The sequence below is a fragment of the Orcinus orca genome, chromosome 2, assembly GCF_937001465.1.
Source record: "Orcinus orca chromosome 2, mOrcOrc1.1, whole genome shotgun sequence".
Lineage (NCBI taxonomy): Eukaryota > Metazoa > Chordata > Mammalia > Artiodactyla > Delphinidae > Orcinus > Orcinus orca.
In genome coordinates this window covers 162,274,801-162,295,496 of record NC_064560.1, presented here as the reverse complement: position 1 = coordinate 162,295,496, position 20,696 = coordinate 162,274,801, and the positions used below count along the sequence as shown (strand labels likewise).

Sequence of the window (20,696 nt, the reverse complement as noted above, 5' to 3'; positions counted from 1 at the left end):
TGTTCAAACTGTACAAAGCAGTAACCTACAAGAAAGGAAGGGATCCCACAAGTGGGGGTCAAGACTTTGGCACGTCTGATCCTTTCTCTCTGCAACGAGGCTGCTTGTGAGGTTTGAAGCAGCCCTTTTGCCCTGTCCCAGCCTCTGGGTCCTGCCCTATTTTTCTTTTTCCTCTCTGGACTCTTAGATGCAAGTGCAGTGACTCAAAAACGTTCTTACCATTAGACATCCCGGGTCTAGATAAAGGAAAGGTTTGATGCAAAGAATACCTTTGCAGGCAGACACTTCTGTGCTGGCCTCTTCGTGGGTGGAAAGCCAGCGGCTGGGTTTTGGTTTATGCTCCAGTCCTGTCTGCTTTCCTTTCTCAGATGCTCCCGAGCGGAAACTCTGGGACCGGGGCACAGAAATCTCAAATTGTTTGATAACCTCCTCGTCGCTGTCAGAAGATGTGGGCAGCTTCTCATCAACTCCAAAGGTGTTAACTGGAAGCAAACAAGAGCAATGAGTCTCCTGCGGGGCCCATGAGAAAACAGAGATAGATAATCCAGAGAGATAGAAGAACATGGCCAATCAGTCTGGATCAAAGCAGACTGAACCTGGGTAGAAAGAATTCAAAGCACTTTTTTTTTTTTTTTTTTTTTTTTTGCGGTACGTGGGCTTCTCACTGTTGTGGCCTCTCCCGTTGCGGAGCACAGGCTCCGGACGCGCAGTCTCAGCGGCCATGGCCCACGGGCCCAGCCGCTCCGCGGCATGTGGGATCTTCCCGGACCTGGGCACAAACCCACGTCCCCTGCATCGGCAGGCGGACTCTCAACCACTGCACCACCAGGGAAGCCCTCAAAGCACTTCTGAAACACAAATTTGAGTCCACAGGAATGAAACAGGAAAAGAAAGCTCAGGAGGGTAATTAGAAGTACACGGCTAGACCCAAGAGAAACCACTGGGACACCCCTGACTAACATAATGAGCCCTCTTATTGAGCTGGGCACCCTGCTGATGTGTTATGTTGCTGGCATGTGCTCATGACTGTGAACAGGACAGCAATCTGCACCTGTGCCTTATGTGTAGTTCTAGTCAATGATGACGGAAAATACTCTCTTCGCCTCACCTCAGTTATTAAAACATACAGAGCCAAGCCCCACTTCAGAGAAGAGATATCAGCAACTGAGATCTTCCCCAAACTTCCAGTTTTGACAAGTGACACCACACTGTATGGGTTTAAAAAGTTAATAAATAACTAGTTTATACTAGAAATGCCTTTCTCAGCACCAATGACTCAACCCAAACACCCTTTAAATTATTCGCACCACTTTTCCCACCCCAGCACACTGCTCTGTCCTCTTTGTTTCTCCAGCAGGCCGTGATCATGATCAGTTCTGCCCTTGCCTGTCCTGCTCCTTCCACCTGAAACTCCCCCTCCCGCAGGTGTTTACCTGGCTGGCTCCTCTCACCACGGAGGTCTCAGCTTGACTGTCACTTCAACCTAAACACTTCTCTGACCATCCTCCTACCTGAAGCAGCTCTGTTCCCGTACCTACCACCTTTCTTTCTTTCTTTCTTTCTTCTCCCCCATAACTTCCATGAAAATAAAGACATCACCTGTTTTGTTAACTGATGTCTCTGTGGTATGTAAAGCAATGCCTGCTGCATAGTAAGTACTTAATAAACACTTGTTAAATGTTGAATAGATTGGTGAATAGCCAGTATTTTCTCCCAAAACCCTGAGCGCTCCTCCCCGCTCCCCAACAACACTCACACATGCTTTCCTGTGCCTGGAATATGCTTTTCCAGCCCCGTCTAGACTCGTCCAGAATCTAGCTCACCATTCAGGTCTCAGCATAGACAACATTTCCTCCAGAGAGTCCTTCCTTGACCCCTTAAATCAAGTTTAGGGACTTAAGGCTCCTTCCACATGCTGTGAAATCACTCCCTGTCCTGTCCTGTCAGTGCTCCCTCCAGCTCTGTGGCAGAATTACCTATTTAATTGCCGCCCATTCCACCTAACCTGTACACACCCTGAAGGTAAGGGGCACATCAGACTGCCCACCTTTGCATCCCTCCAGGCATTATCTCTGTGCCAGGCGCGTGGCAGGCTACTCTGTAAACATTTGCTGAGTGAGATTTGGAAACGATAAATAATGGGGAATTATTTTTTAAAGATTTACTCTTTCCATCCAAAAGTCACACAGTGGCTCCTGGGAAGGATATGGGTGTTAATTCACAGATGGGTCCTGAAGATCACTTCTGAATCAGAGGCTAAGAAGAAATTAAAAAGCAATACTTTAAGTGAGAGAAAATACTTTAAACACCAGCCTGGCCAAAACATTTATTCTCTGGCTTAAGAGTTGATTTTCCTGAGGCTCTTTGGAAATTAGTAATTATAACAGACTGAATGCTTTTCATGTGCCAGGCGCTGTCCTAAGCGCCTTACACATATCTCACACAAAACCCCTATTACTGTTCCCATTTTCCAAGTACGAAAATTGAGGCAGAGAAAAGTCTACAACTGGCTGAAGATCGTACTGCCAGGAAGGGGAGAATCAAGATTTGAATCAAGTCAGCCTGTCTCTAGAGACCACGTTTCTAAACACTCTGCCAGAGAATGGGAGAGAGATGGCAGAAAGAACTCTTATTCTCTGTGCTCACATTAGCTAGCTGAGTCTATGTGGCCAAGTCTCTTAACCTCTCTGACCCTGTTTCTTCATTTGTGGAAGAAATACCTTCACTTTTAATGTCTGGATAATTTCCCAGGTCTTTTCTAGATCTAAATTCTCCGACTCCAAACGTTCTACCTGACAGGCACCAACATTCAATTTGTTTCTCTCTTTTATGGAGCAGCTGATCCCTGAACATAAGAGCATAATATTGTTTTCAGCTCACTCAATTCTACTGTTGGCTGTGACCAGCCCCATGGTAGGACCTGAAAAGCTAAGTGTTAGAAAAGATTCCATTGCTGTCTCAACAGAATGCCATTACAATGGGCAGTCTCCTCACGTCTCAACGTGCTGGGCATAGTGCTCTGGCATGGGATGGACCATCACATATGGAAGATACCCAGAGACGAATGGGACCAAAACTAAACTCTCTCCACCTTTAGAGTATAGGACCAGCTAAGCACCTGGGAGATACTCAGGGAGATACATGCATTGTGAAGTGGCTGGATTAGACATCCATTGGCACTTTTTCCAACTCTGATATTCCATTCCATTTGTATTACTAGGCCAGTTTTTAAAAACGTAAATAGTCAAAAGTCCTCAATTTTAAATTAAGTGAGTTAGTCCATGGGTATTTCCTCATGTATAAAATCAGGAACTAGAATTCATTCATTTACCAGCATGTAGTCCTTGACTTTTTTTCAGTGAGTCACTGATCAGCCACAGAGCACATATTCTCCTCACTCGATATAAGAATCATAACAGTGATTATAATGCTTCCCATTTACTAAACATATACTATATGCCAGGCACCTTCTGGGTACTTTGCATATATTATCCCATTTAATCATCACAGCAACACCATGAAGTAGGGATGATTATTATTCTTCCCATTTTAGAGACAGGAAACAGAGGCATAGAGAGGTTAAGTGACTTGCCCTAGGCAACAAAGTTAGCAAAGTAACAAAGCTGGGACTTGAACATAGAATCTCTGTTCTTAGTCACTGCACATATCATCAAACATCATTGCATCAGGACACTAGAGCCATATCCAGCTTACTTTTCAGAGTGAGGTGAGAGAGGGTTCTACCATTTCCACCCTGAAATCTGCCAAGAGGTTGCTTCCTTTGTGAGAAGAGAAGAGCAGTGGGAAGAAGAGTCAGTCCATGTGAGAGTGAACACACTCAGGCTGCAGTATAACTGGCCCATTGCTCCTCGTGGGATTATAAATGCAACTGCACATGTTATGCTAAACCTGAGTCCCCAAAGATCTCAGGGAATTCTCTGTTTAAAAAGGAAACCTACCATCTCTCCTAGAAACCACTGAGCAGCAACAGAAATCAATAGTGGTGCTATTATAACAATAAAAACAATCCCATATAAAGCATTTATCATGTTCCAGGCACTGTTCTAGAATCTTACATATGATAACTTATTTACTCCTTACAATAACCCAGTGAAGTCAATACTTTATTATTCCCATTCTGTGGATGGGGAAACTGAGGCACCATGAGGTTAGTAATTTGCCACAGTCAAAACAGTTAATAAATAGTGGAACCAAGATTCAAACCCAGGTGGTCTTGCTCCAAAGTCAATATTATTAATGACTACATTATGCTCCCCGTACCATCTGCTTCTTCAAGGAAGAAAATCCAGGTTAAAATCTATACAACTGCGTTTGGTCACTAAGACGATAAAATCACATAAGTTGGGCTAGAAAGGATTTTCATGAGCATCTATCTGTTCCCTCATTTTCACGAAAAGAAACCAAAGTCCAAAGAGGCAAACTGATTTGCCCATGGTTATACCAAGCCAGGACCAAACGGAGGTCTCCACGTTTCCAGGTCAATGGTTTTGCCACATTATTTTCCAAGCTCTCTCACTGGTCGGTTATTTTCTCAAATTTAAATTTTGACTCCTACCTTTTTGAAAGATCCCAGCTGCTACTTGCCTTGTAAGAGTCTGTGTCAACAACTAAATAGCTGATCTGGATTTCATTCAACATAAATCTTTGAAAATCACAAAGTCTCATCTAAGTTGTAGCACTTATTTCAGACATAAGATAGTACTTTCTGAAACACTGTATAAATACCAGTTCAAACCCCTTTCAAGATATGCACTTGGGAAAGAGCATGATGGAAACTTGTAATAAAATCTTCACTTCTGGGCTTCCCTGGTGGCGCAGTGGTTGAGAGTCCGCCTGCTGATGCAGGGGACACGGGTTCGTGCCCCGGTCCGGGAAGATCGCACATGCCGCGGAGCGGCTGGGCCCGTGAGCCATGGCCACTGAGCCTGCACGTCCGGAGCCTGTGTTCCGCAACGGGAGAGGCCGCAACAGTGAGAGGCCCACGTACCCGAAAAAACAAAACAAAACAAAACAAAACACTTAATCTCTTTATCTAATTATCTTGCTAAAACAACAGAGAAAAAGTTGCACAAATGTCATGGATGTGAATACATCTTGAAGTTGAGATTGTGCATTTCACTCAATCACAGAATGCAGGAGATCTTAGACACCCCCTCAGTATCTACCACCAAAGAGAAGTCAGACTCTTCTGCAATCTTTCTGATGCACAGCCATCCAGCTCCATCCCTCTGTTCACACACTACTGAGTTGCCACTGTGGGCTTCTTGCACTGGCAGGAAGTTCATGACTTTGACAGAAAAAGAGAGTTATCTGTAGACCCATCAGTACCGAGTCTCTACAGCAGTGCCGTCGGAACATGCCTCCCTCTGATTTTTAGTGAATTTTTTTTTCTGGTAAAGAGGGGCAGAGGAAATGCCATCTTCATCTTCCACAATTAAGAGACAGGAAGGCGGGACCCCAGTGCCACAGAAACTGCCTGTCAGTCTAACATCAGTGAAGGCTAGGGTGGTTAAGAGTGCAGAATCTGGAGTCAAGCTACCTCAGTTTGAATCTGGGATCTTCTATTCGCTGGTCTAAGATCTAAGCAAGTTCCTTAATCTTTCTGAACTTCAGGGTCCTTATTTTGATATTTCTTATTTCTTAAAGTTGTTGAGAGGACTAAATGGGATAAACCACGTAAAGGTACTTAGTATATGCCTGACATATGATAGGCTAAATATGTTAACGATTATTATTATGCCTCACCATGGCAGTGCCCTATGTGGAAACCCTTCTAGGAAGCCTCACGTTTACAGGCAAAGGGAAGAATGCCTGTTCTCGCAGGGTCTGACTTGCAAACTCATCATTAGAGCTGCTGTAGGGAAAGGATGAAAGAAACACGGGCTGGAATAGGAGAAAATTAAGCTGAAAATGTGGGTTGTATCACCTTCCTTCCCTCACTCTACTTTTTTCCAAGCCTAGAGGTGGAGCACTCTGTGAGAGCTGGCAATGCTGTCTGGATGTGGGCAGTGCTCAGCACCTGCTCATTTTGTTGCTTCTTTTAAGGCAACAAAACCACCAACTGGTGATGCAAAGAGAGGATTTCTTAAGCCTGACTGCTGCTATTTTACAGATGGAGAAAGACTTTATACACGCTCAGTGAAGATCCAAGCTTATTAATTCCTTCCCACCCACACAGGAGCAAGCAGGTGCAGGGAAGTACTGCTCATGTCTTATAGATGGGTTGTAGAGACAGGCGGGGGTGGGCTGTGCTCGGTGGTACGGTACCTGGGTGCCACTTTTAGCTACAATTGCAGGAATCCCTAATATACCAGATTTCTCAAATACCCACGGCAAATGTCTGCCTAGGGTGGTTGGATAAGGATAGAAATAAGAACAAGAAGTTGGTTAGGGTGAGATAGGGAGGGTGGGAGGGAGAAGCAAGAGGGAGGAGATATGGGGAGATATGTATATGTATAGCTGATTCACTTTGTTATACAGCAGGAACTAACACACCATCGTAAAGCAATAAAGATGTTAAAAAAAAAAAAGTTGGTTAAAGTGAAAAAGCAGAAGGGAGCATCAAAGGTTGACAACTGCCCCTGTCAGATCCTAAAAAAAAAGGGTCACATTTTTAGATGCATAATCCAAACATTCTTGGACTCAGGCAGGATAGGAAAAGATTTTTATAAATCATCAGCCTTGATTTTTTTCAGACTATGCTTTGTGGAGGTCTGGGTTTCCACAAAGGAGCTTCAATGCCACCCACAGTAAAAGTGGAGATGTGGGTAGTTGCACTGAGCAGGTTGAGCTATACACCCTGTACAATCAGGGCTGTTTTGCTTTAAGACAGTTTATATTTTTATAAGATTCTGTTGGGAAAAAAACAAGAGTCCTGACTTTTTTTTTAAGTTTGAAAAACATTGATATAACCCAACTCTCTCATTCTACAGAATAGAAACTAAGGCTGAGACTACTTAAGGCACATAACTATATGTCAAGTAGCTAGTTAGTGGCAGAGGAAGGATTACAATCTGGTTCTCCGATGCACACTTGTTTTGTCACCCTACACCTTGTATGAGATGTTTTGACAACTTTATTTCATATATGAACAAAGAGACAGCACTTGTAATACTTAAATATGAGTTAGTCAGATAGAAAATATTTTACTAAAATTAGTAACATAAAGATCACTACACTAGGGAAAAGTAAGTTACAATATTGAGGATTCCAGTTATGATAACAGCAGAGTAAGAGACTTGAACTAACTTAATAACACTTATGAATTCATGAAAAAAATTTAAACCAACTATTTGAAGGCATAGGGAGTGAGCAGGAGCAGGCAGAAACTGGAGGGGATCGATTTTTTTTTTTTTTTTTTTTGCGGTACGTGGGCCTCTCACTGCCGTGGCCTCTCCCGTTGCGGAGCACAGGCTCCGGACGTGCAGGCTCAGCGGCCATGGCTCACGGGCCAAGCCTCTCCACGGCATGTGGGATCTTCCCGGACCGGGGCACAAACCCGCGTCCCCTGCATCGGCAGGCGGACTCTCAACCACTGCGCCACCAGGGAAGCCCCGAGTATTTTTAAAGAAGGAAATTTCACTGGATGAGATCCATGGTTAAACTACTTTTCTGCTGAAAGTATTCCTAAGTCTATGAGGCACAGGGCATCAAGGACTCAGGCAGAAATCACAAGCATTATTGACTCGAGGTGTCAGAGGACAGAATTCAAGGCAATCCAGAGAAGCTGGAAATGGAGAAGGAAACCCCAGAAAAGAGGAAACCACAGAGAGGGAGCCCCAAAGTCTGCATATGAACTTAGCTCAAACACTTGGCTAAAACCTGAACTATGAAAGCATGGGGGAAGAGTCCAAGAAACCCAGAAAAAGTAACAGCTAGTGGGCTAAAAATTTGATTAGACATTTTGGTTTAAGCCTACCTCAGTAGGGACTGAGTTAGGAGATTGAATCTGGCCAAGGTAGAGGGGCTTGGAAGACACCCCAGGTTTTCCATTAAAACTTTAGAAGGGTCAACATTAGAAATAAGACTAAAACTGAAATATGCCCAGCATAACAAGCTATAAAACCAATATAGTCAAAGGAATCAACTAGTAATTTCACTGTGGGCTAAAACAAAAAGCAATATTCTTTATAGGAAAATGAAAGAATCTATTACCTTTACAACATTTCATCCATAATGTCCAGTGCACAGTCAAAAGTCACTAGACATACAAAGTAACAAGAAAAATGTGAATCATCAAGGAAAAAAAGCATTCAATTGAAACTAGCCCCACGATGACTCAGATGTTGGATGCAAAAGACAACATCTTTGAAGTACCTATTATAAATAAGTTCAAATAATCAAAGAAAAAGGTGATTGTAATGAATATAAATAAGGATAATTTCAGTAGAGAAATGAAAATAATATTTAAAAAACTAAATAAACTTAGAATTGAAAATAAAATCTTCGAAGTTAAAAAATTCAGCCAATTGGTTTTGTAGCAGATTGGAGATGGCCATGAACTTCGAAGGAGCTCAGTAAAAAGTAATCAATCTGAAGAACATAAAACCTTTGGAAAGAAAATAAACAAAACCTCAGTGAACAAGGATAACACATCAAGTTGTCTGAAATATGTGTAACTGGAGTCCAAGGAGGAAAGAACAAAACAAAAGGACTCTCCCCCATGCTTTCATAGTTCAGGTTTTAGCCAAGTGTTTGAGCTAAGTTCATGTGGAAGAAAAATATTTGAAAAACAATGGCTGAGAATCTCCCAAATTTGGTGAAAAATCAGCATACAGATTCAAACATTTTAGTAATCTAGTTCAAAAGTTCTACAACTAGGCACATCACCGTCAGCTAGCTAGAAATCAAAGATTAAACAAAATACCTGAAAGTAAGAAGAGAAGGAAAAATGCATTGCATACAGGAAAATAATAATACAAAGAAAACTGTCTTCTCTCAGAGACATTGGAAGCCAGAACACAATAGAATGACATGTTTAAGTACTGAAAGAAAAAAAAAAAACTGTCAACGCTGAATTCTATATCCAGAGAAATCATCCTTCAGAAAGGAATATAAAATAACCACAATTTTATATAAATGCAAAGAGAACTCATCAGACCTGCATTTCAAGAAATGTTAAAGGAAGTTCTTCAAATGAAAGGGAACTGGCAACAAACTGAATCTCAGATCTAAGGGAAGGAATGAAAAGCAATAATAGCAAAGGTAAATATGTGAGTAAATACAAAAAATATTTGATGTTTTCTTCTTTTACTTCTTCTGAAAGATAACTGAAGAAAGTATCTATATACTATTGCATGGGGGCAGGGGATGGATAAAGTGTGGAAAAGTAGAACATGAGATACGAATAACACAAAGGAGAGGGGAAGTAAGTGATTTATACTGTTGCAAAGTGGTGTTAATGCTGTGACATAAAGCAAAGAGTAAATCTGAAGTGGTACAATACTAACTCAAAGCGGACTATGATTAAACTAAGGATGTATATGTAATTCCTAGAACAGCCATGAAGAAAGAAAATCCAAATATGTATAGCTAAAAATCTAATAAAGGAATTTAAATTGAATAGTAAAATAATAGGTGATTAACACAAAAGTAAAGCAGTAAGAGCAACAGAAGATGAAAATCAGAGGCAACAAATATCAACAGAAAACAGCAAAATGACATACTTAAACCCAATAATTTCCATACATTAAATGCAAATGAAATATCACATTTGAAAGTAAAGATTGTCAAACTGAATAAACAAGCAAGACCCAATTATGTGATGACCATAAGAGACACACTTTAAATATAAATACACAGGTTAAAAGTAAAAGGATTAAAAAGATAAGTTATGCAAACTGTAAGCACAAAGAAGCTGATGCAGTTGTATTAATACCAAAGTAGACTTCAAGACAAGAGTTTTACCAGAGATGAAAGATATTTTATAATGATAAAGTGATCAACTCATCAAGACATAAAAATTATAAGTGTGTATGAACCTATTAGCAGGGCTTCAAAATACGTGATGGAAAAACTAATGGAACTTAAAGGAGAAACAGACAAATTCAAAGTAAAGCTGAAGATTTTAACACCCTCTTCTCTGCAGTTAGTGGATAGAGCAACTAAGAAAAAAATCAGTAAGTATATAGATTTACATTATAACTCAACATATAGTTCACTGTGATAATGTGGACTTGAAAAGAAAGAGCATTCTGCAGTTTTGGGGTACAGAGTTCTATGAATGTCAAATAATACCAATACCTACATAACTCTTACAGAAAGTAGAGGAAGAGAGAACATTTCTCAACTCATTTTATGAGGCCAGCATAATCCTAATAAAAACACCTGACAATGACATCACAAAAATAGAAAATTTTACACCTATATCCCATATATCATAGTTACAAAAAATCCTTAGCAAAACATTAACAAATGAAATCCAGTAATGTATTAAAAGGATCATACATTATGGCCACATAAGGTTTATCCTAGAAATGCAAAGTTGGTTTAAAATACTAAAATCAATTGATATAATTCATCAAATTAACACAATAAAAAAACCCAATCATTTCAACAGGCACACAAAAAGTAACAATATCCAACATCAATTTCTGATTAAAATAAAACAAAAAAATCTCAGCTTACTAGGGATATTCAACAATCTGAAAAGAGGGGGAATCTACTAAAACTCTATAGCTAACATCAATGATGAGACTACTTAATGAATTTAGTAAAGTCATTATATAAAAATCAATTACACTTCTATATTCTGATGACAAATGGAAATTTTTTAAAATTTTAATTCTGTTCTCAAAAGATGAAAATACATTAATACTTAAGAGTTAGTTTAACAAGAGGCATTCAAACCTACCACACTAAAAGCAGTATTTCTGAGAAAAAATAGAGACGTCTCAGTATTGTTAAGATATTAATTTCCCCAAATTAGTCTATTGTTTTAATGCAATCTAAATCAATATCCAAGCAGATATTTTGTAAAATTTGACAATCAGACTCCAAAATGTATAAGGAAATAAAGGACTTATAGTATTCAAAACAGGGACTTCCCTGGTGGTGCAGTGGTTGGGAATCTGACTGCCAACGTAGGGGACGTGGGTTCAAGCCCTCTTCTGGGAGGATCCCACGTGCTGTGGAGCAGCTAAGCCTGCACACCAAAACTGCTGGGCCTGCGCTCCGGAGCCTGTGAGCCACAACTACTGAAGCCCGTGCACCTGGAGCCCATGCTCTGCAACAAGAGAAGCCACCACAATGAGAAGCCTGCGCATCGTGGCGAGGAGTGGCCCCCACTCATTGCAACTAGAAGGAGCCCACGTGCAGCAATGAAGACCCAATGCAGCCAAAAATAAACAAACAAATAAATAAATAAATAAATTTTTAAAAAAGAATATTCAAAATAATTTTTAAAAAGAACAAAGTGGGAGTACCAACCTACCTGCTCTAAAGACTTATGATACAGGTACGCTAATCAGGACAATTTGCTATTGGCAAAAAGGTAAACTAATAAATCAGTAGAATAGAAGTGAGTCCAGAAATAGCACCACATAAATATGGTCCATTTTTTATACAAAAGTGGCAAAGCAATTCAAAATTGCTTCTGCAATTAAATTAAAATCTTTTAAAAAAGGAAATTAAAATCTTTTAAGAAAGGAAAATCTTTTAAAAAAGGAAATTAAAATCTTTTAAAAAAGGATGCTTGAGCAAAATTGATATTAATATGGAACATCAACCCTTACCTTATGTGTGTGGGTGTAAAAATTAATCATAGATCAAATTGTAAAACTTTATAAAACTCCTGGGGAAAAAACATAGGAGAAATTTTTGCAACCTTAAGATATATAAGAGCATGAACCATAAAAGAAAAAAAGCTGCTGAATTAAACATCAAAATTTAAAACTTTTCCTCATTGAAGATATTAAGAAATGAAAAGGCAAGACATAGACTGAGGGCAAGTTTTTACACACATGTCAGATAAAAGACTTGTATCCAGGCACCAGGAACTCTGTTCTGAAGTGCCTGGTGCCAGGCCTCTGCACTCAGTACCCTTGAGCAAGTAACACTAGACTAAGCACAAAGGAAAAGAAAAAGGCCTCAGCAGGTGATGAGAAAGGCATGAGAACAGGCTGGAAGGAGAAAGAGGCACTGAGAGGCCCAAGCTGAAAGAAATAAAGACTTCCAGTACATAACCCTGACAGTAAAGAGTGAAGGAAAAGGGAAGTCTGAGAACTGCAATGCGTTCCACTTGAACAAAGGGAAGTTGGGTTGCGATAATATAATTCTGGATTCCACAGAATGTTGTGGCTCAGAGAGGCAAGAGATAAAAGACAGAGAAACAATATAATGCCATGTAGCTGATAGGGTCTTGGTGCTCCGGCCAGGTGTCAGGCCTGTGCCTCTGAGGTGCGAGAGCCAAGTTCAAGACATTGGTCCACCAGAGACCTCCCAGCTCCATGTAATATCAAATGGCAAAAGCTCTCCCAGAGATCTCCATCTCAATGCTAAGACCCAGCTCCCCTCAAAAACCAGCAAGCTACAGTGCTGGACACCCTACGCCAAACAACTAGCAAGACAGGAACACAACCCAACACATTAGCAGAGAGGCTGCCTAAAATCATAATAAGGTCACAGAACCCCAAAACACACCACTGGACATGGTCCTGCCCACCAGAAAGACAAGATCCAGCCTCAACCATCAGAACACAGGTACTACTTCCCTCCACCAGGAAGCCTACACAACCCACTGGACCAACCTTAGCCACTGGGGGCAGACACCAAAAACAATGGGAACTACGAACCTGCAGCCTGCAAAAAGGAGACCCAATACACAGTAAGTTAAGCAAAATGAGACGATAGAGAAACATATAGCAGATGAAAGAGCAATGTAAAAACCCACCAGACCAAACAAATGAAGAGGAAATAGGTAGTCTACCTGAAAAAGAATTCAGAGTAATGATAGGAAAGATGATCCAAAATCTTAGAAATACAATGGAGAAAATACTAGAAACGTTTAACAAGGACCTAGAAGAACTAAAGAGCAAACAAACACTGATGAACAACACAATAAATGAAATAAAAAATTCTCTAGAAGGAATCAATAGCAGAATAACTGAGGCAGAAGAATGGATAAGTGACCTGGAAGATAAAATAGTGGAAATAACTACCGCAGAGCAGAAGAAAGAAAAAAGAATGAAAAGAATTGAGTACAGTCTTAGAGACCTCTGGGACAACATTAAATGCAACAACATTCAAATTATAGGGGTCCCAGAAGAAGAAGAGAAAAAGAAAGGGACTGAGAAAATATTTGAAGAGATTATAGTTGAAAACTTCCCTAATATGGGAAAGGAAATAGTCAATCAAGTCCAGGAAGTGCAGAGAGTCCCATACAGGATAAGTCCAAGGAGACACATGCCAGGACACATATTAATCAAACTATCAAAAATTAAATACAAAGAAAAAATATTAAAAGCAGTAAGGGAAAAACAACAAATAACATACAAGGGAATCCCCATAAGGTTAAGAGCAGATCTTTCAGCAGAAACTCTGCAAGCCAGAAGGGAGTGGCAAGGCATATTTAAAGTGATGAAAGGGAAAAACCTACAACCAAGATTACCATACACAGCAAGGATCTCATTCAGATTCGATGGAGAAATTAAAACCTTTACAGACAAGCAAAAGCTAAGAGAATTCAGCACCACCAAACCAGCTTTACAACAAATGCTAAAGGACCTTCTCTAGGCAGGACACACAAGAGAAGGAAAAGACCTATAATAACAAAACCAAAACAATTATGAAAATGGTAACAGGAACATACCTATCGATAATTACCTTATACATAAATGGATTAAATGCTCCAACCAAAAGACATAGACTGGCTGAATGGATACAAAAACAAGACCCGTATATATGCTGGCTACAAGAGACCCACTTCAGACCTAGGAACACATACACATTGAAAGTGAGGGGAGGGAAAAAGATATTCCATGCAAATGGAAACCAAAAGAAAGCTGGAGTAGCAATTCTCATATCAGACAAAGTAGACTTTAAAATAAAGACTATTACAAGAGACAAAGAAGGACACTACATAATGATCAAGGGATCAATCCAAGAAAAAGATATAACAATTGTAAATATTTATACACCCAACATAGGAGCACCTCAATTCATAAGGCAAATGCTAACAGCCATAAAAGGGGAAATCAACAGTAACACAACCACAGTAGGGGACTTTAACACCCCACTTTCACCAATGGACAGATCACCCAAAATGAAAATAAATAAGGAAACACAAGCTTTAAATGATACATTAAACAAGATGGACTTAATTGATATTTATAGGACATTCTATCCAAAAACAAAGGCATACACTTTCTTCTCAAGTGCTCATGGAACATCCTCCATATCTTGGCCTGGTAAATTTAAGAAAACCGAAGTCATACCAAGTATCTTTTCCAACCACAATGCTCTGAGACTAGATATCAATTACAGGAAAAAATCTGTAAAAAATACAAACACATGGAGGCTAAATAATACACCACTTAATAACCAAGAGATCACTGAAGAAATCAAAGAGGAAATCAAAAAATACCTAGAAACAAATGACAATGAAAACATCAGGACCCAAAACCTATGGGATGCAGCAAAAGCAGTTCTAAGAGGGAAGTTTATAGCAATACAATCCTACCTCAAGAAACAAGAAACATCTCAAATAAACAACCTAACCTTACACCTAAAGCAATTAGAGAAAGAAGAACCAAAAACTCCAAAGTTAGCAGAAGGAAAGAAATCATTAAGATCAAATCAGAAATAAATGAAGAAGAAATGAAGGAAAAAATAGTAAAGATAAATAAAACTAAAGCTGGTTCTTTGAGAAGATAAACAAAATTGATAAACCATTAGCCAGACTCATCAAGAAAAAAAGGGAGAAGCCTCATATCAATAGAATTAGAAATCAAAATGCAGAAGTAACAATTGACACTGCAGAAATACAAAGGGTCATGAGAGATTACTACAAGCAACTCTATGCCAATAAAATGGACAACCTGGAAGAAATGGACAAATTCTTAGAAAAGCACAACCTTCCAAGACTGAACCAGGAAGAAATAGAAAATATAAACAGACCAATCGCAAGCACTGAAATTGAGACTGTGATTAAAAATCTTCCAACAAACAAAAGCCCAGGACCAGATGGCTTCACAGGCGAATTCTATCAAACATTTAGAGAAGAGCTAACACCTATCTTTCTCAAACTCTTCCAAATTATAGCAGAGGGAGGAACACTCCCAGTCTCATTCTACAAGGCCACCATCACCCTGATACCAAAAACAGACAAAGATGCCACAAAGAAAGAAAATTACAGGCCAATATCACTGATGAACATAGATGCAAAAATCCTCAACAAAATACTAGCAAGCAGAATCCAACAGCACATTAAAAGGATCATACATCATGATCAAGTGGGGTTTATCCCAGGAATGCAAGGATTCTACAATATGCACAAATCAATCAATGTGATAAACCATACTAAAGTTGAAACTAAAGTTGAAAAACCATATGATCATCTCAATAGATGCAGAAAAAGCTTTCAACACAATTCGACAGCCATTTATGATAAAAACCCTCCAGAAAGTAGGCACAGAGGGAACTTACCTCAACATAATAAAGGCCATATATGACAGACCCACAGCCAACATCATTCTCAATGGTGTAAAATTGAAACCATTTCCTCTAAGATCAGGACAAGACAAGGTTGCCCACTCTCACCACTATTATTCAACATAGTTTTGAAGTTTTAGCCACAGCAATCAGAGAAGAAAAAGAAATAAAAGGAATCCAAATCAGAAAAGAAGAAGTAAAGGTGTCACTGTTTGCAGATAACATGATACTATACACAGAGGATCCTAAAGATGCTACCAGAAAACTACTAGAACTAATGAATGAATGTGGTAAAGTAGCAGGATACAAAATTAATGCACAGAAATCTCTTGCATTCCTATACACTAATGATGAAAAATGTGAAAGAGAAATTAAGGAAACACTCCCATTTACCACTGCAACTGAAAGAATAAAATACCTAGGAATAAACCCACCTATGGAGACAAAAGACCTGTATGCAGAAAACAATAAGACACTGATGCAAGAAATTAAAGATGATACAAACAGATGGAGAGATACACCATGTTCTTGGATTGGAAGAATCAACATTGTGAAAATGACTATACTACCCAAAGCAATCTACAGATTGAATGCAATCCCTATCAAACTACCAATGGCATTTTTCACAGAAGTAGAACAAAAAATTTCACAATTTGTATGGAAACACAAAAGACCCCGAATAGACAAAGCAATCTTGAGAAAGAAAAACGGAGCTGGAGGAATCAGGCTCCCGGACTTCAGACTATACTACAAAGCTACAGTTATCAAGACAGTATGGTACTGGCACAAAAACAAAAATATAGATCAATGGAACAGGATAGAAAGCCCAGAAACCCACGCACATATGGTCACCTTATTTTTTGTGTGTGTGTGTGTGTTATGCGGGCCTCTCACTGTTGCAGCCTCTCCCATTGTGGACCACAGGCTCCGGACGCGCAGGCTCAGCGGCCATGGCCCACGGGCCCAGCCGCTCCGCGGCATGTGGGATCCTCCCGGACCAGGGCACGAACCCATGCCCCCTGCATCGGCAGGCGGATTCCCAACCACTGTGCCACCAGGGGAGCCCTGGTCACCTTATTTTTGATAAAGGAGGCAAGAATATACAATGGAGAAAAGACAACCTCTTCAATAAGTGGTGCTGGGAAAACTGGACAGCTACATGTAAAAGAATGAAATTAGAACACTTCCTAACACCAAACACAAAAATAAACTCAAAATGGATTAAAGACCTAAATGTTAGGCCAGACTCTATAAAACTCTTAGATGAAAACATAGGCAGAACACTCTATGACATAAATCACAGCAAGATCCTTTTTGATCCACCTCCTAGAGAAATAGAAATAAAGGCAAAAATAAACAAATGGGACCTAATGAACTTAGAAGCTTTTGCACAGCAAAGGAAACCATAAACAAGACGAAAAGACAACCCTCAGAATGGGAGAAAATATTTGCAAATCAAACAACTGACAAAGGATTCATCTCCAAAATTTACATGCAGCTCAATATCAAAAAAAGAAACAACCCAATCCAAACATGGGCAGAAGACCTAAATAGACATTTCTCCAAGGAAGATATACAGATTGCCAACAAACACATGAAAGGATGCTCAACATCACTAATCATTATAGAAATGCAAATCAAAACTACCATGAGATATCACCTCACACCAGTGAGAATTGGACCATCAAAAAATCTACAAACAATAAATGTTGGAGAGGGTGCGGAGAAAACGGAGCCCTCTTGCACTGCTGGTGGGAATGTGAATTGATACAGCCACTATGGAGAACAGTATGGAGGTTCCTTAAAAAACTACAAATAGAACTACCATATGACCCAGCAATCCTACTACTGGGCATATACCCTGAGAAAACCATAATTCAAAAAGCATCATTTACCACAATGTTCACTGCAGCTCTATTTACAATAGCCAGGACATGGAAGCAACCTAAGAGTCCATTGACAGATGAATGGATAAAGAAGATGTGACATATATATATACAATGGAATATTACTCAGCCATAAAGGAAATGAAATTGAGTTATTTGTAGTGAGGTGGATGGACCTAGAGTCTGTCATACAGAGTGAAGTAAGTCAGAAAGAGAAAAACAAATACCGTATGCTAACACATATATATGGAATCTAAAAAAAAAAAAAAAGGTTCTGAAGAAGCTAGGGGCAGGTTAGGAATAAAGACACAGATGTAGAAAATGGACTTGAGGACATGGGGAGGGGGAAGGGTAAGCTGGGATGAAGTGGGAGAGTGGCATGGACTTATATAGAGTACCAAATGTAAAACAGATAGCTAGTGGGAAGCAGTCGCATAGCACAGGGAGATCAGCTTGGTGCTTTGTGACTATCTAGAGGGGTGGGATAGGGATGGTGGGAGGGAGATGCAAGAGGGAGGAGATATGGGGATATATGTATAGCTGATTCACTTTGTTATAAAGCAGAAACCAACACACCATTGTAAAGCAATTATACTGCAATAAAGATGTTAAAAAAAAGACTTGTATCCAGAATACAGAAAGATCTTTTACAACTAGATAATAATATAAGTCAATACAAAGAACCCAATAAAAATTTTCAAGCACATGCTTCACAAACTAATATGTACAAACAAATGGCTTATAAGCAAATGAAAAAAGATACTCAACATCAGTAATCATCAGAGGAATACAAATTAAAACCAAAATATTATACCAATAAAATTTTTGAAAACTGACTGCAAGGAAGTAAAGATCTGGAGCTCTTGTACACCCCTGGTAGGAATACAATGGTAAAACTGCTTTGCTGGTTTCTTAAAAATTTAAGCAGACATTTGATCATTTAACCCAGCCACTCCACTGCTAGATATTTTTCCCAGGAGGGGGAAAAAAACACATGTCCACCCAAAGACTTTTACACAAGTGTTCCTATAGGCTTACATTTTAATAGCCAGAATCTGAAACCAAGCCAAAAGTGTGGCAACAGGTAGATGGATAAACAACTAATGGTATATCAATACGATGGAATACTAGTCAGCAGTCAAGAGGACTGAACTGTTTATACCTCCAACAACATGGACGAATCTCAAAAGCCTTAAGCTGAGTAGGGGAAAAAAGCAGTCAAAAAAGAGTACACATTATATAATTCCATTTATATAATATTCTAGAAAACTGAAAATAATATATTGCGACAGAAAATAGATCAGTGGTTGCCTGCAGGGGCGAGGGGAGGTTAGAGAGAAGGATGGATTACAAAGGGTCGTGAGGAAACTTTTAGAATGATGTAGATGTTTGTTTTCTTGCTTGTGATGATGGTTTCACAAGTATAATATGTCAAAGTCGCCAAACTGTATACTGCATATGTGTGCGGTTTACTGTATGCCACTGTACCACAATAACGCTTTTAAAAAGTGGATTGAAGTCAAGCTGGTTCCCATGACAGCCTTCTCTCTCTCCCTCACTGCAACGCACTGAAGTTCTGTCTTCCCCTTATTGATTCAAATATTCCCAGCCTTGAGCCATTTCTGTGCAGTTAAGAAGACTGAAAACCAAGGAAGTCTAGAACTCGTCCTCCTGCTCTAGCCAGAGAAAAGAAGTCTGAGGACCAGAGTGCCCACCAAACGGAGTGTCTCTCTGATCCCCACCGTGTGCACCTGGGAAGTTTCTCCTGGCTTTCTGATTTATATTCTGAGCTCCTAGATAAACCTTGAATGTCACCCACAATTTAGCTCTGGTCTGACACCTCTGTGCCTCTAGTTACTATACCCTATTCCCAACAGCCACCAGCCACAAACTGAAGTTAAACCTAAATAGCCCTGAAGACAGACAGTACTGACACAGCCTGGACTCCCCTGCTGCCACACTTAGCCCACCATTTTTATCTCCATGAGCCAAGCGTTTGCTAAATCAGCCCCAAATTTTCCTGGCTTCTCTGGACAGAAATCTGTATAGCTAATCACCTAAGTGAACAGTCCTATAACAAGGGCTACTTTAGCCACTTTGAAGCTTATTTCTCTTCCCTACCAGGCCAAACTCATCCAGGATACGAAAAGAGGCATCATGAAAGCATTGAGGGGTACAGTGATTAGGTCTGACTATGGAGATCACAAAAAGCCTTCACTACAGGTAGCATTCTGAGCAAGACCTGTATCTGTACTCATTGGGCCTTCATTTCTCACTATTTGGACTCTCTCAAATACAAATGTTTTCTGAACACTTGGCTTTGAAAATTACTCTAAGCTGTTTGATCACTCCAACAAGGCTCACCTGAACAAGAGCAGTACTAAACCATTTACTTACCTGACTATTTTAAGCTCTGCTAATTTGTATGCCTCCTACAAGGACATCTCCTTTTTTTTTTAAACATCTTTATTGGAATATAATTGCTTTATAATGGTGTGTTAGTTTCTGCTTTATAACAAAGTGAATCAGCTATACATATACATATACCCCCATATCTCCTCCCTCTTGTGTCTCCCTCACACCGTCCCTATCCCACTCCTCTAGGTGGTCACAAAGCACCGAGCTGATCTTCCAGTGCTATGCGGTTGCTTCCTACTAGCTATCGATTTTACATTTGGTAGTGTATATATGTCCATGCCACTCTCTCACTTCGTCCCAGCTTACCCTTCCCACTTCCCGTGTCTTCAAGTCCATTCTCTACATCTGCATCTTTATTCCTGTCCTGCCCCTAGGTTCTTCAGAACCATTTTTTTTTTTTTAGATTCCATATATATGTGTTAGCATACAGTATTTGTTTTTCTCTTTCTGACTTACTTCACTCTGTATGACAGACTCTAGGTCCATCCAACTCACTACAAGTAACTCAATTTCACTTCTTTTTATGGCTGAGTAATATTCCATTGTACATATGTGCCACACCTTTATCCATGCATCTGTCAATGGACACTTAGGCTGCTTCCATGTCCTGGCTAATGTAAATAGAGCTGCAATGAACATTGTGGTACATGTCTCTTTTTGAATTACGGCTTTCTCAGGGTATATGTCCAGTAGTGGGATTGCTGGGTCATATAGTAGTTCTAT

The 20,696-nt window shown here is 39.8% G+C and overlaps 1 protein-coding gene across 1 annotated transcript in view; it reads right to left on the bottom strand.

The window, feature by feature from the left end:
* Positions 1-20,696, bottom strand: part of SYT16 (synaptotagmin 16) — a 254,315-nt gene that overhangs the window by 45,775 nt on the left and 187,844 nt on the right. Inside the window, exon 3 of the mRNA XM_049706429.1 lies at positions 270-482. Within this exon, the coding sequence (XP_049562386.1) occupies positions 270-482 (213 nt within the window). The remainder of the gene's footprint in view (positions 1-269; positions 483-20,696) is intronic.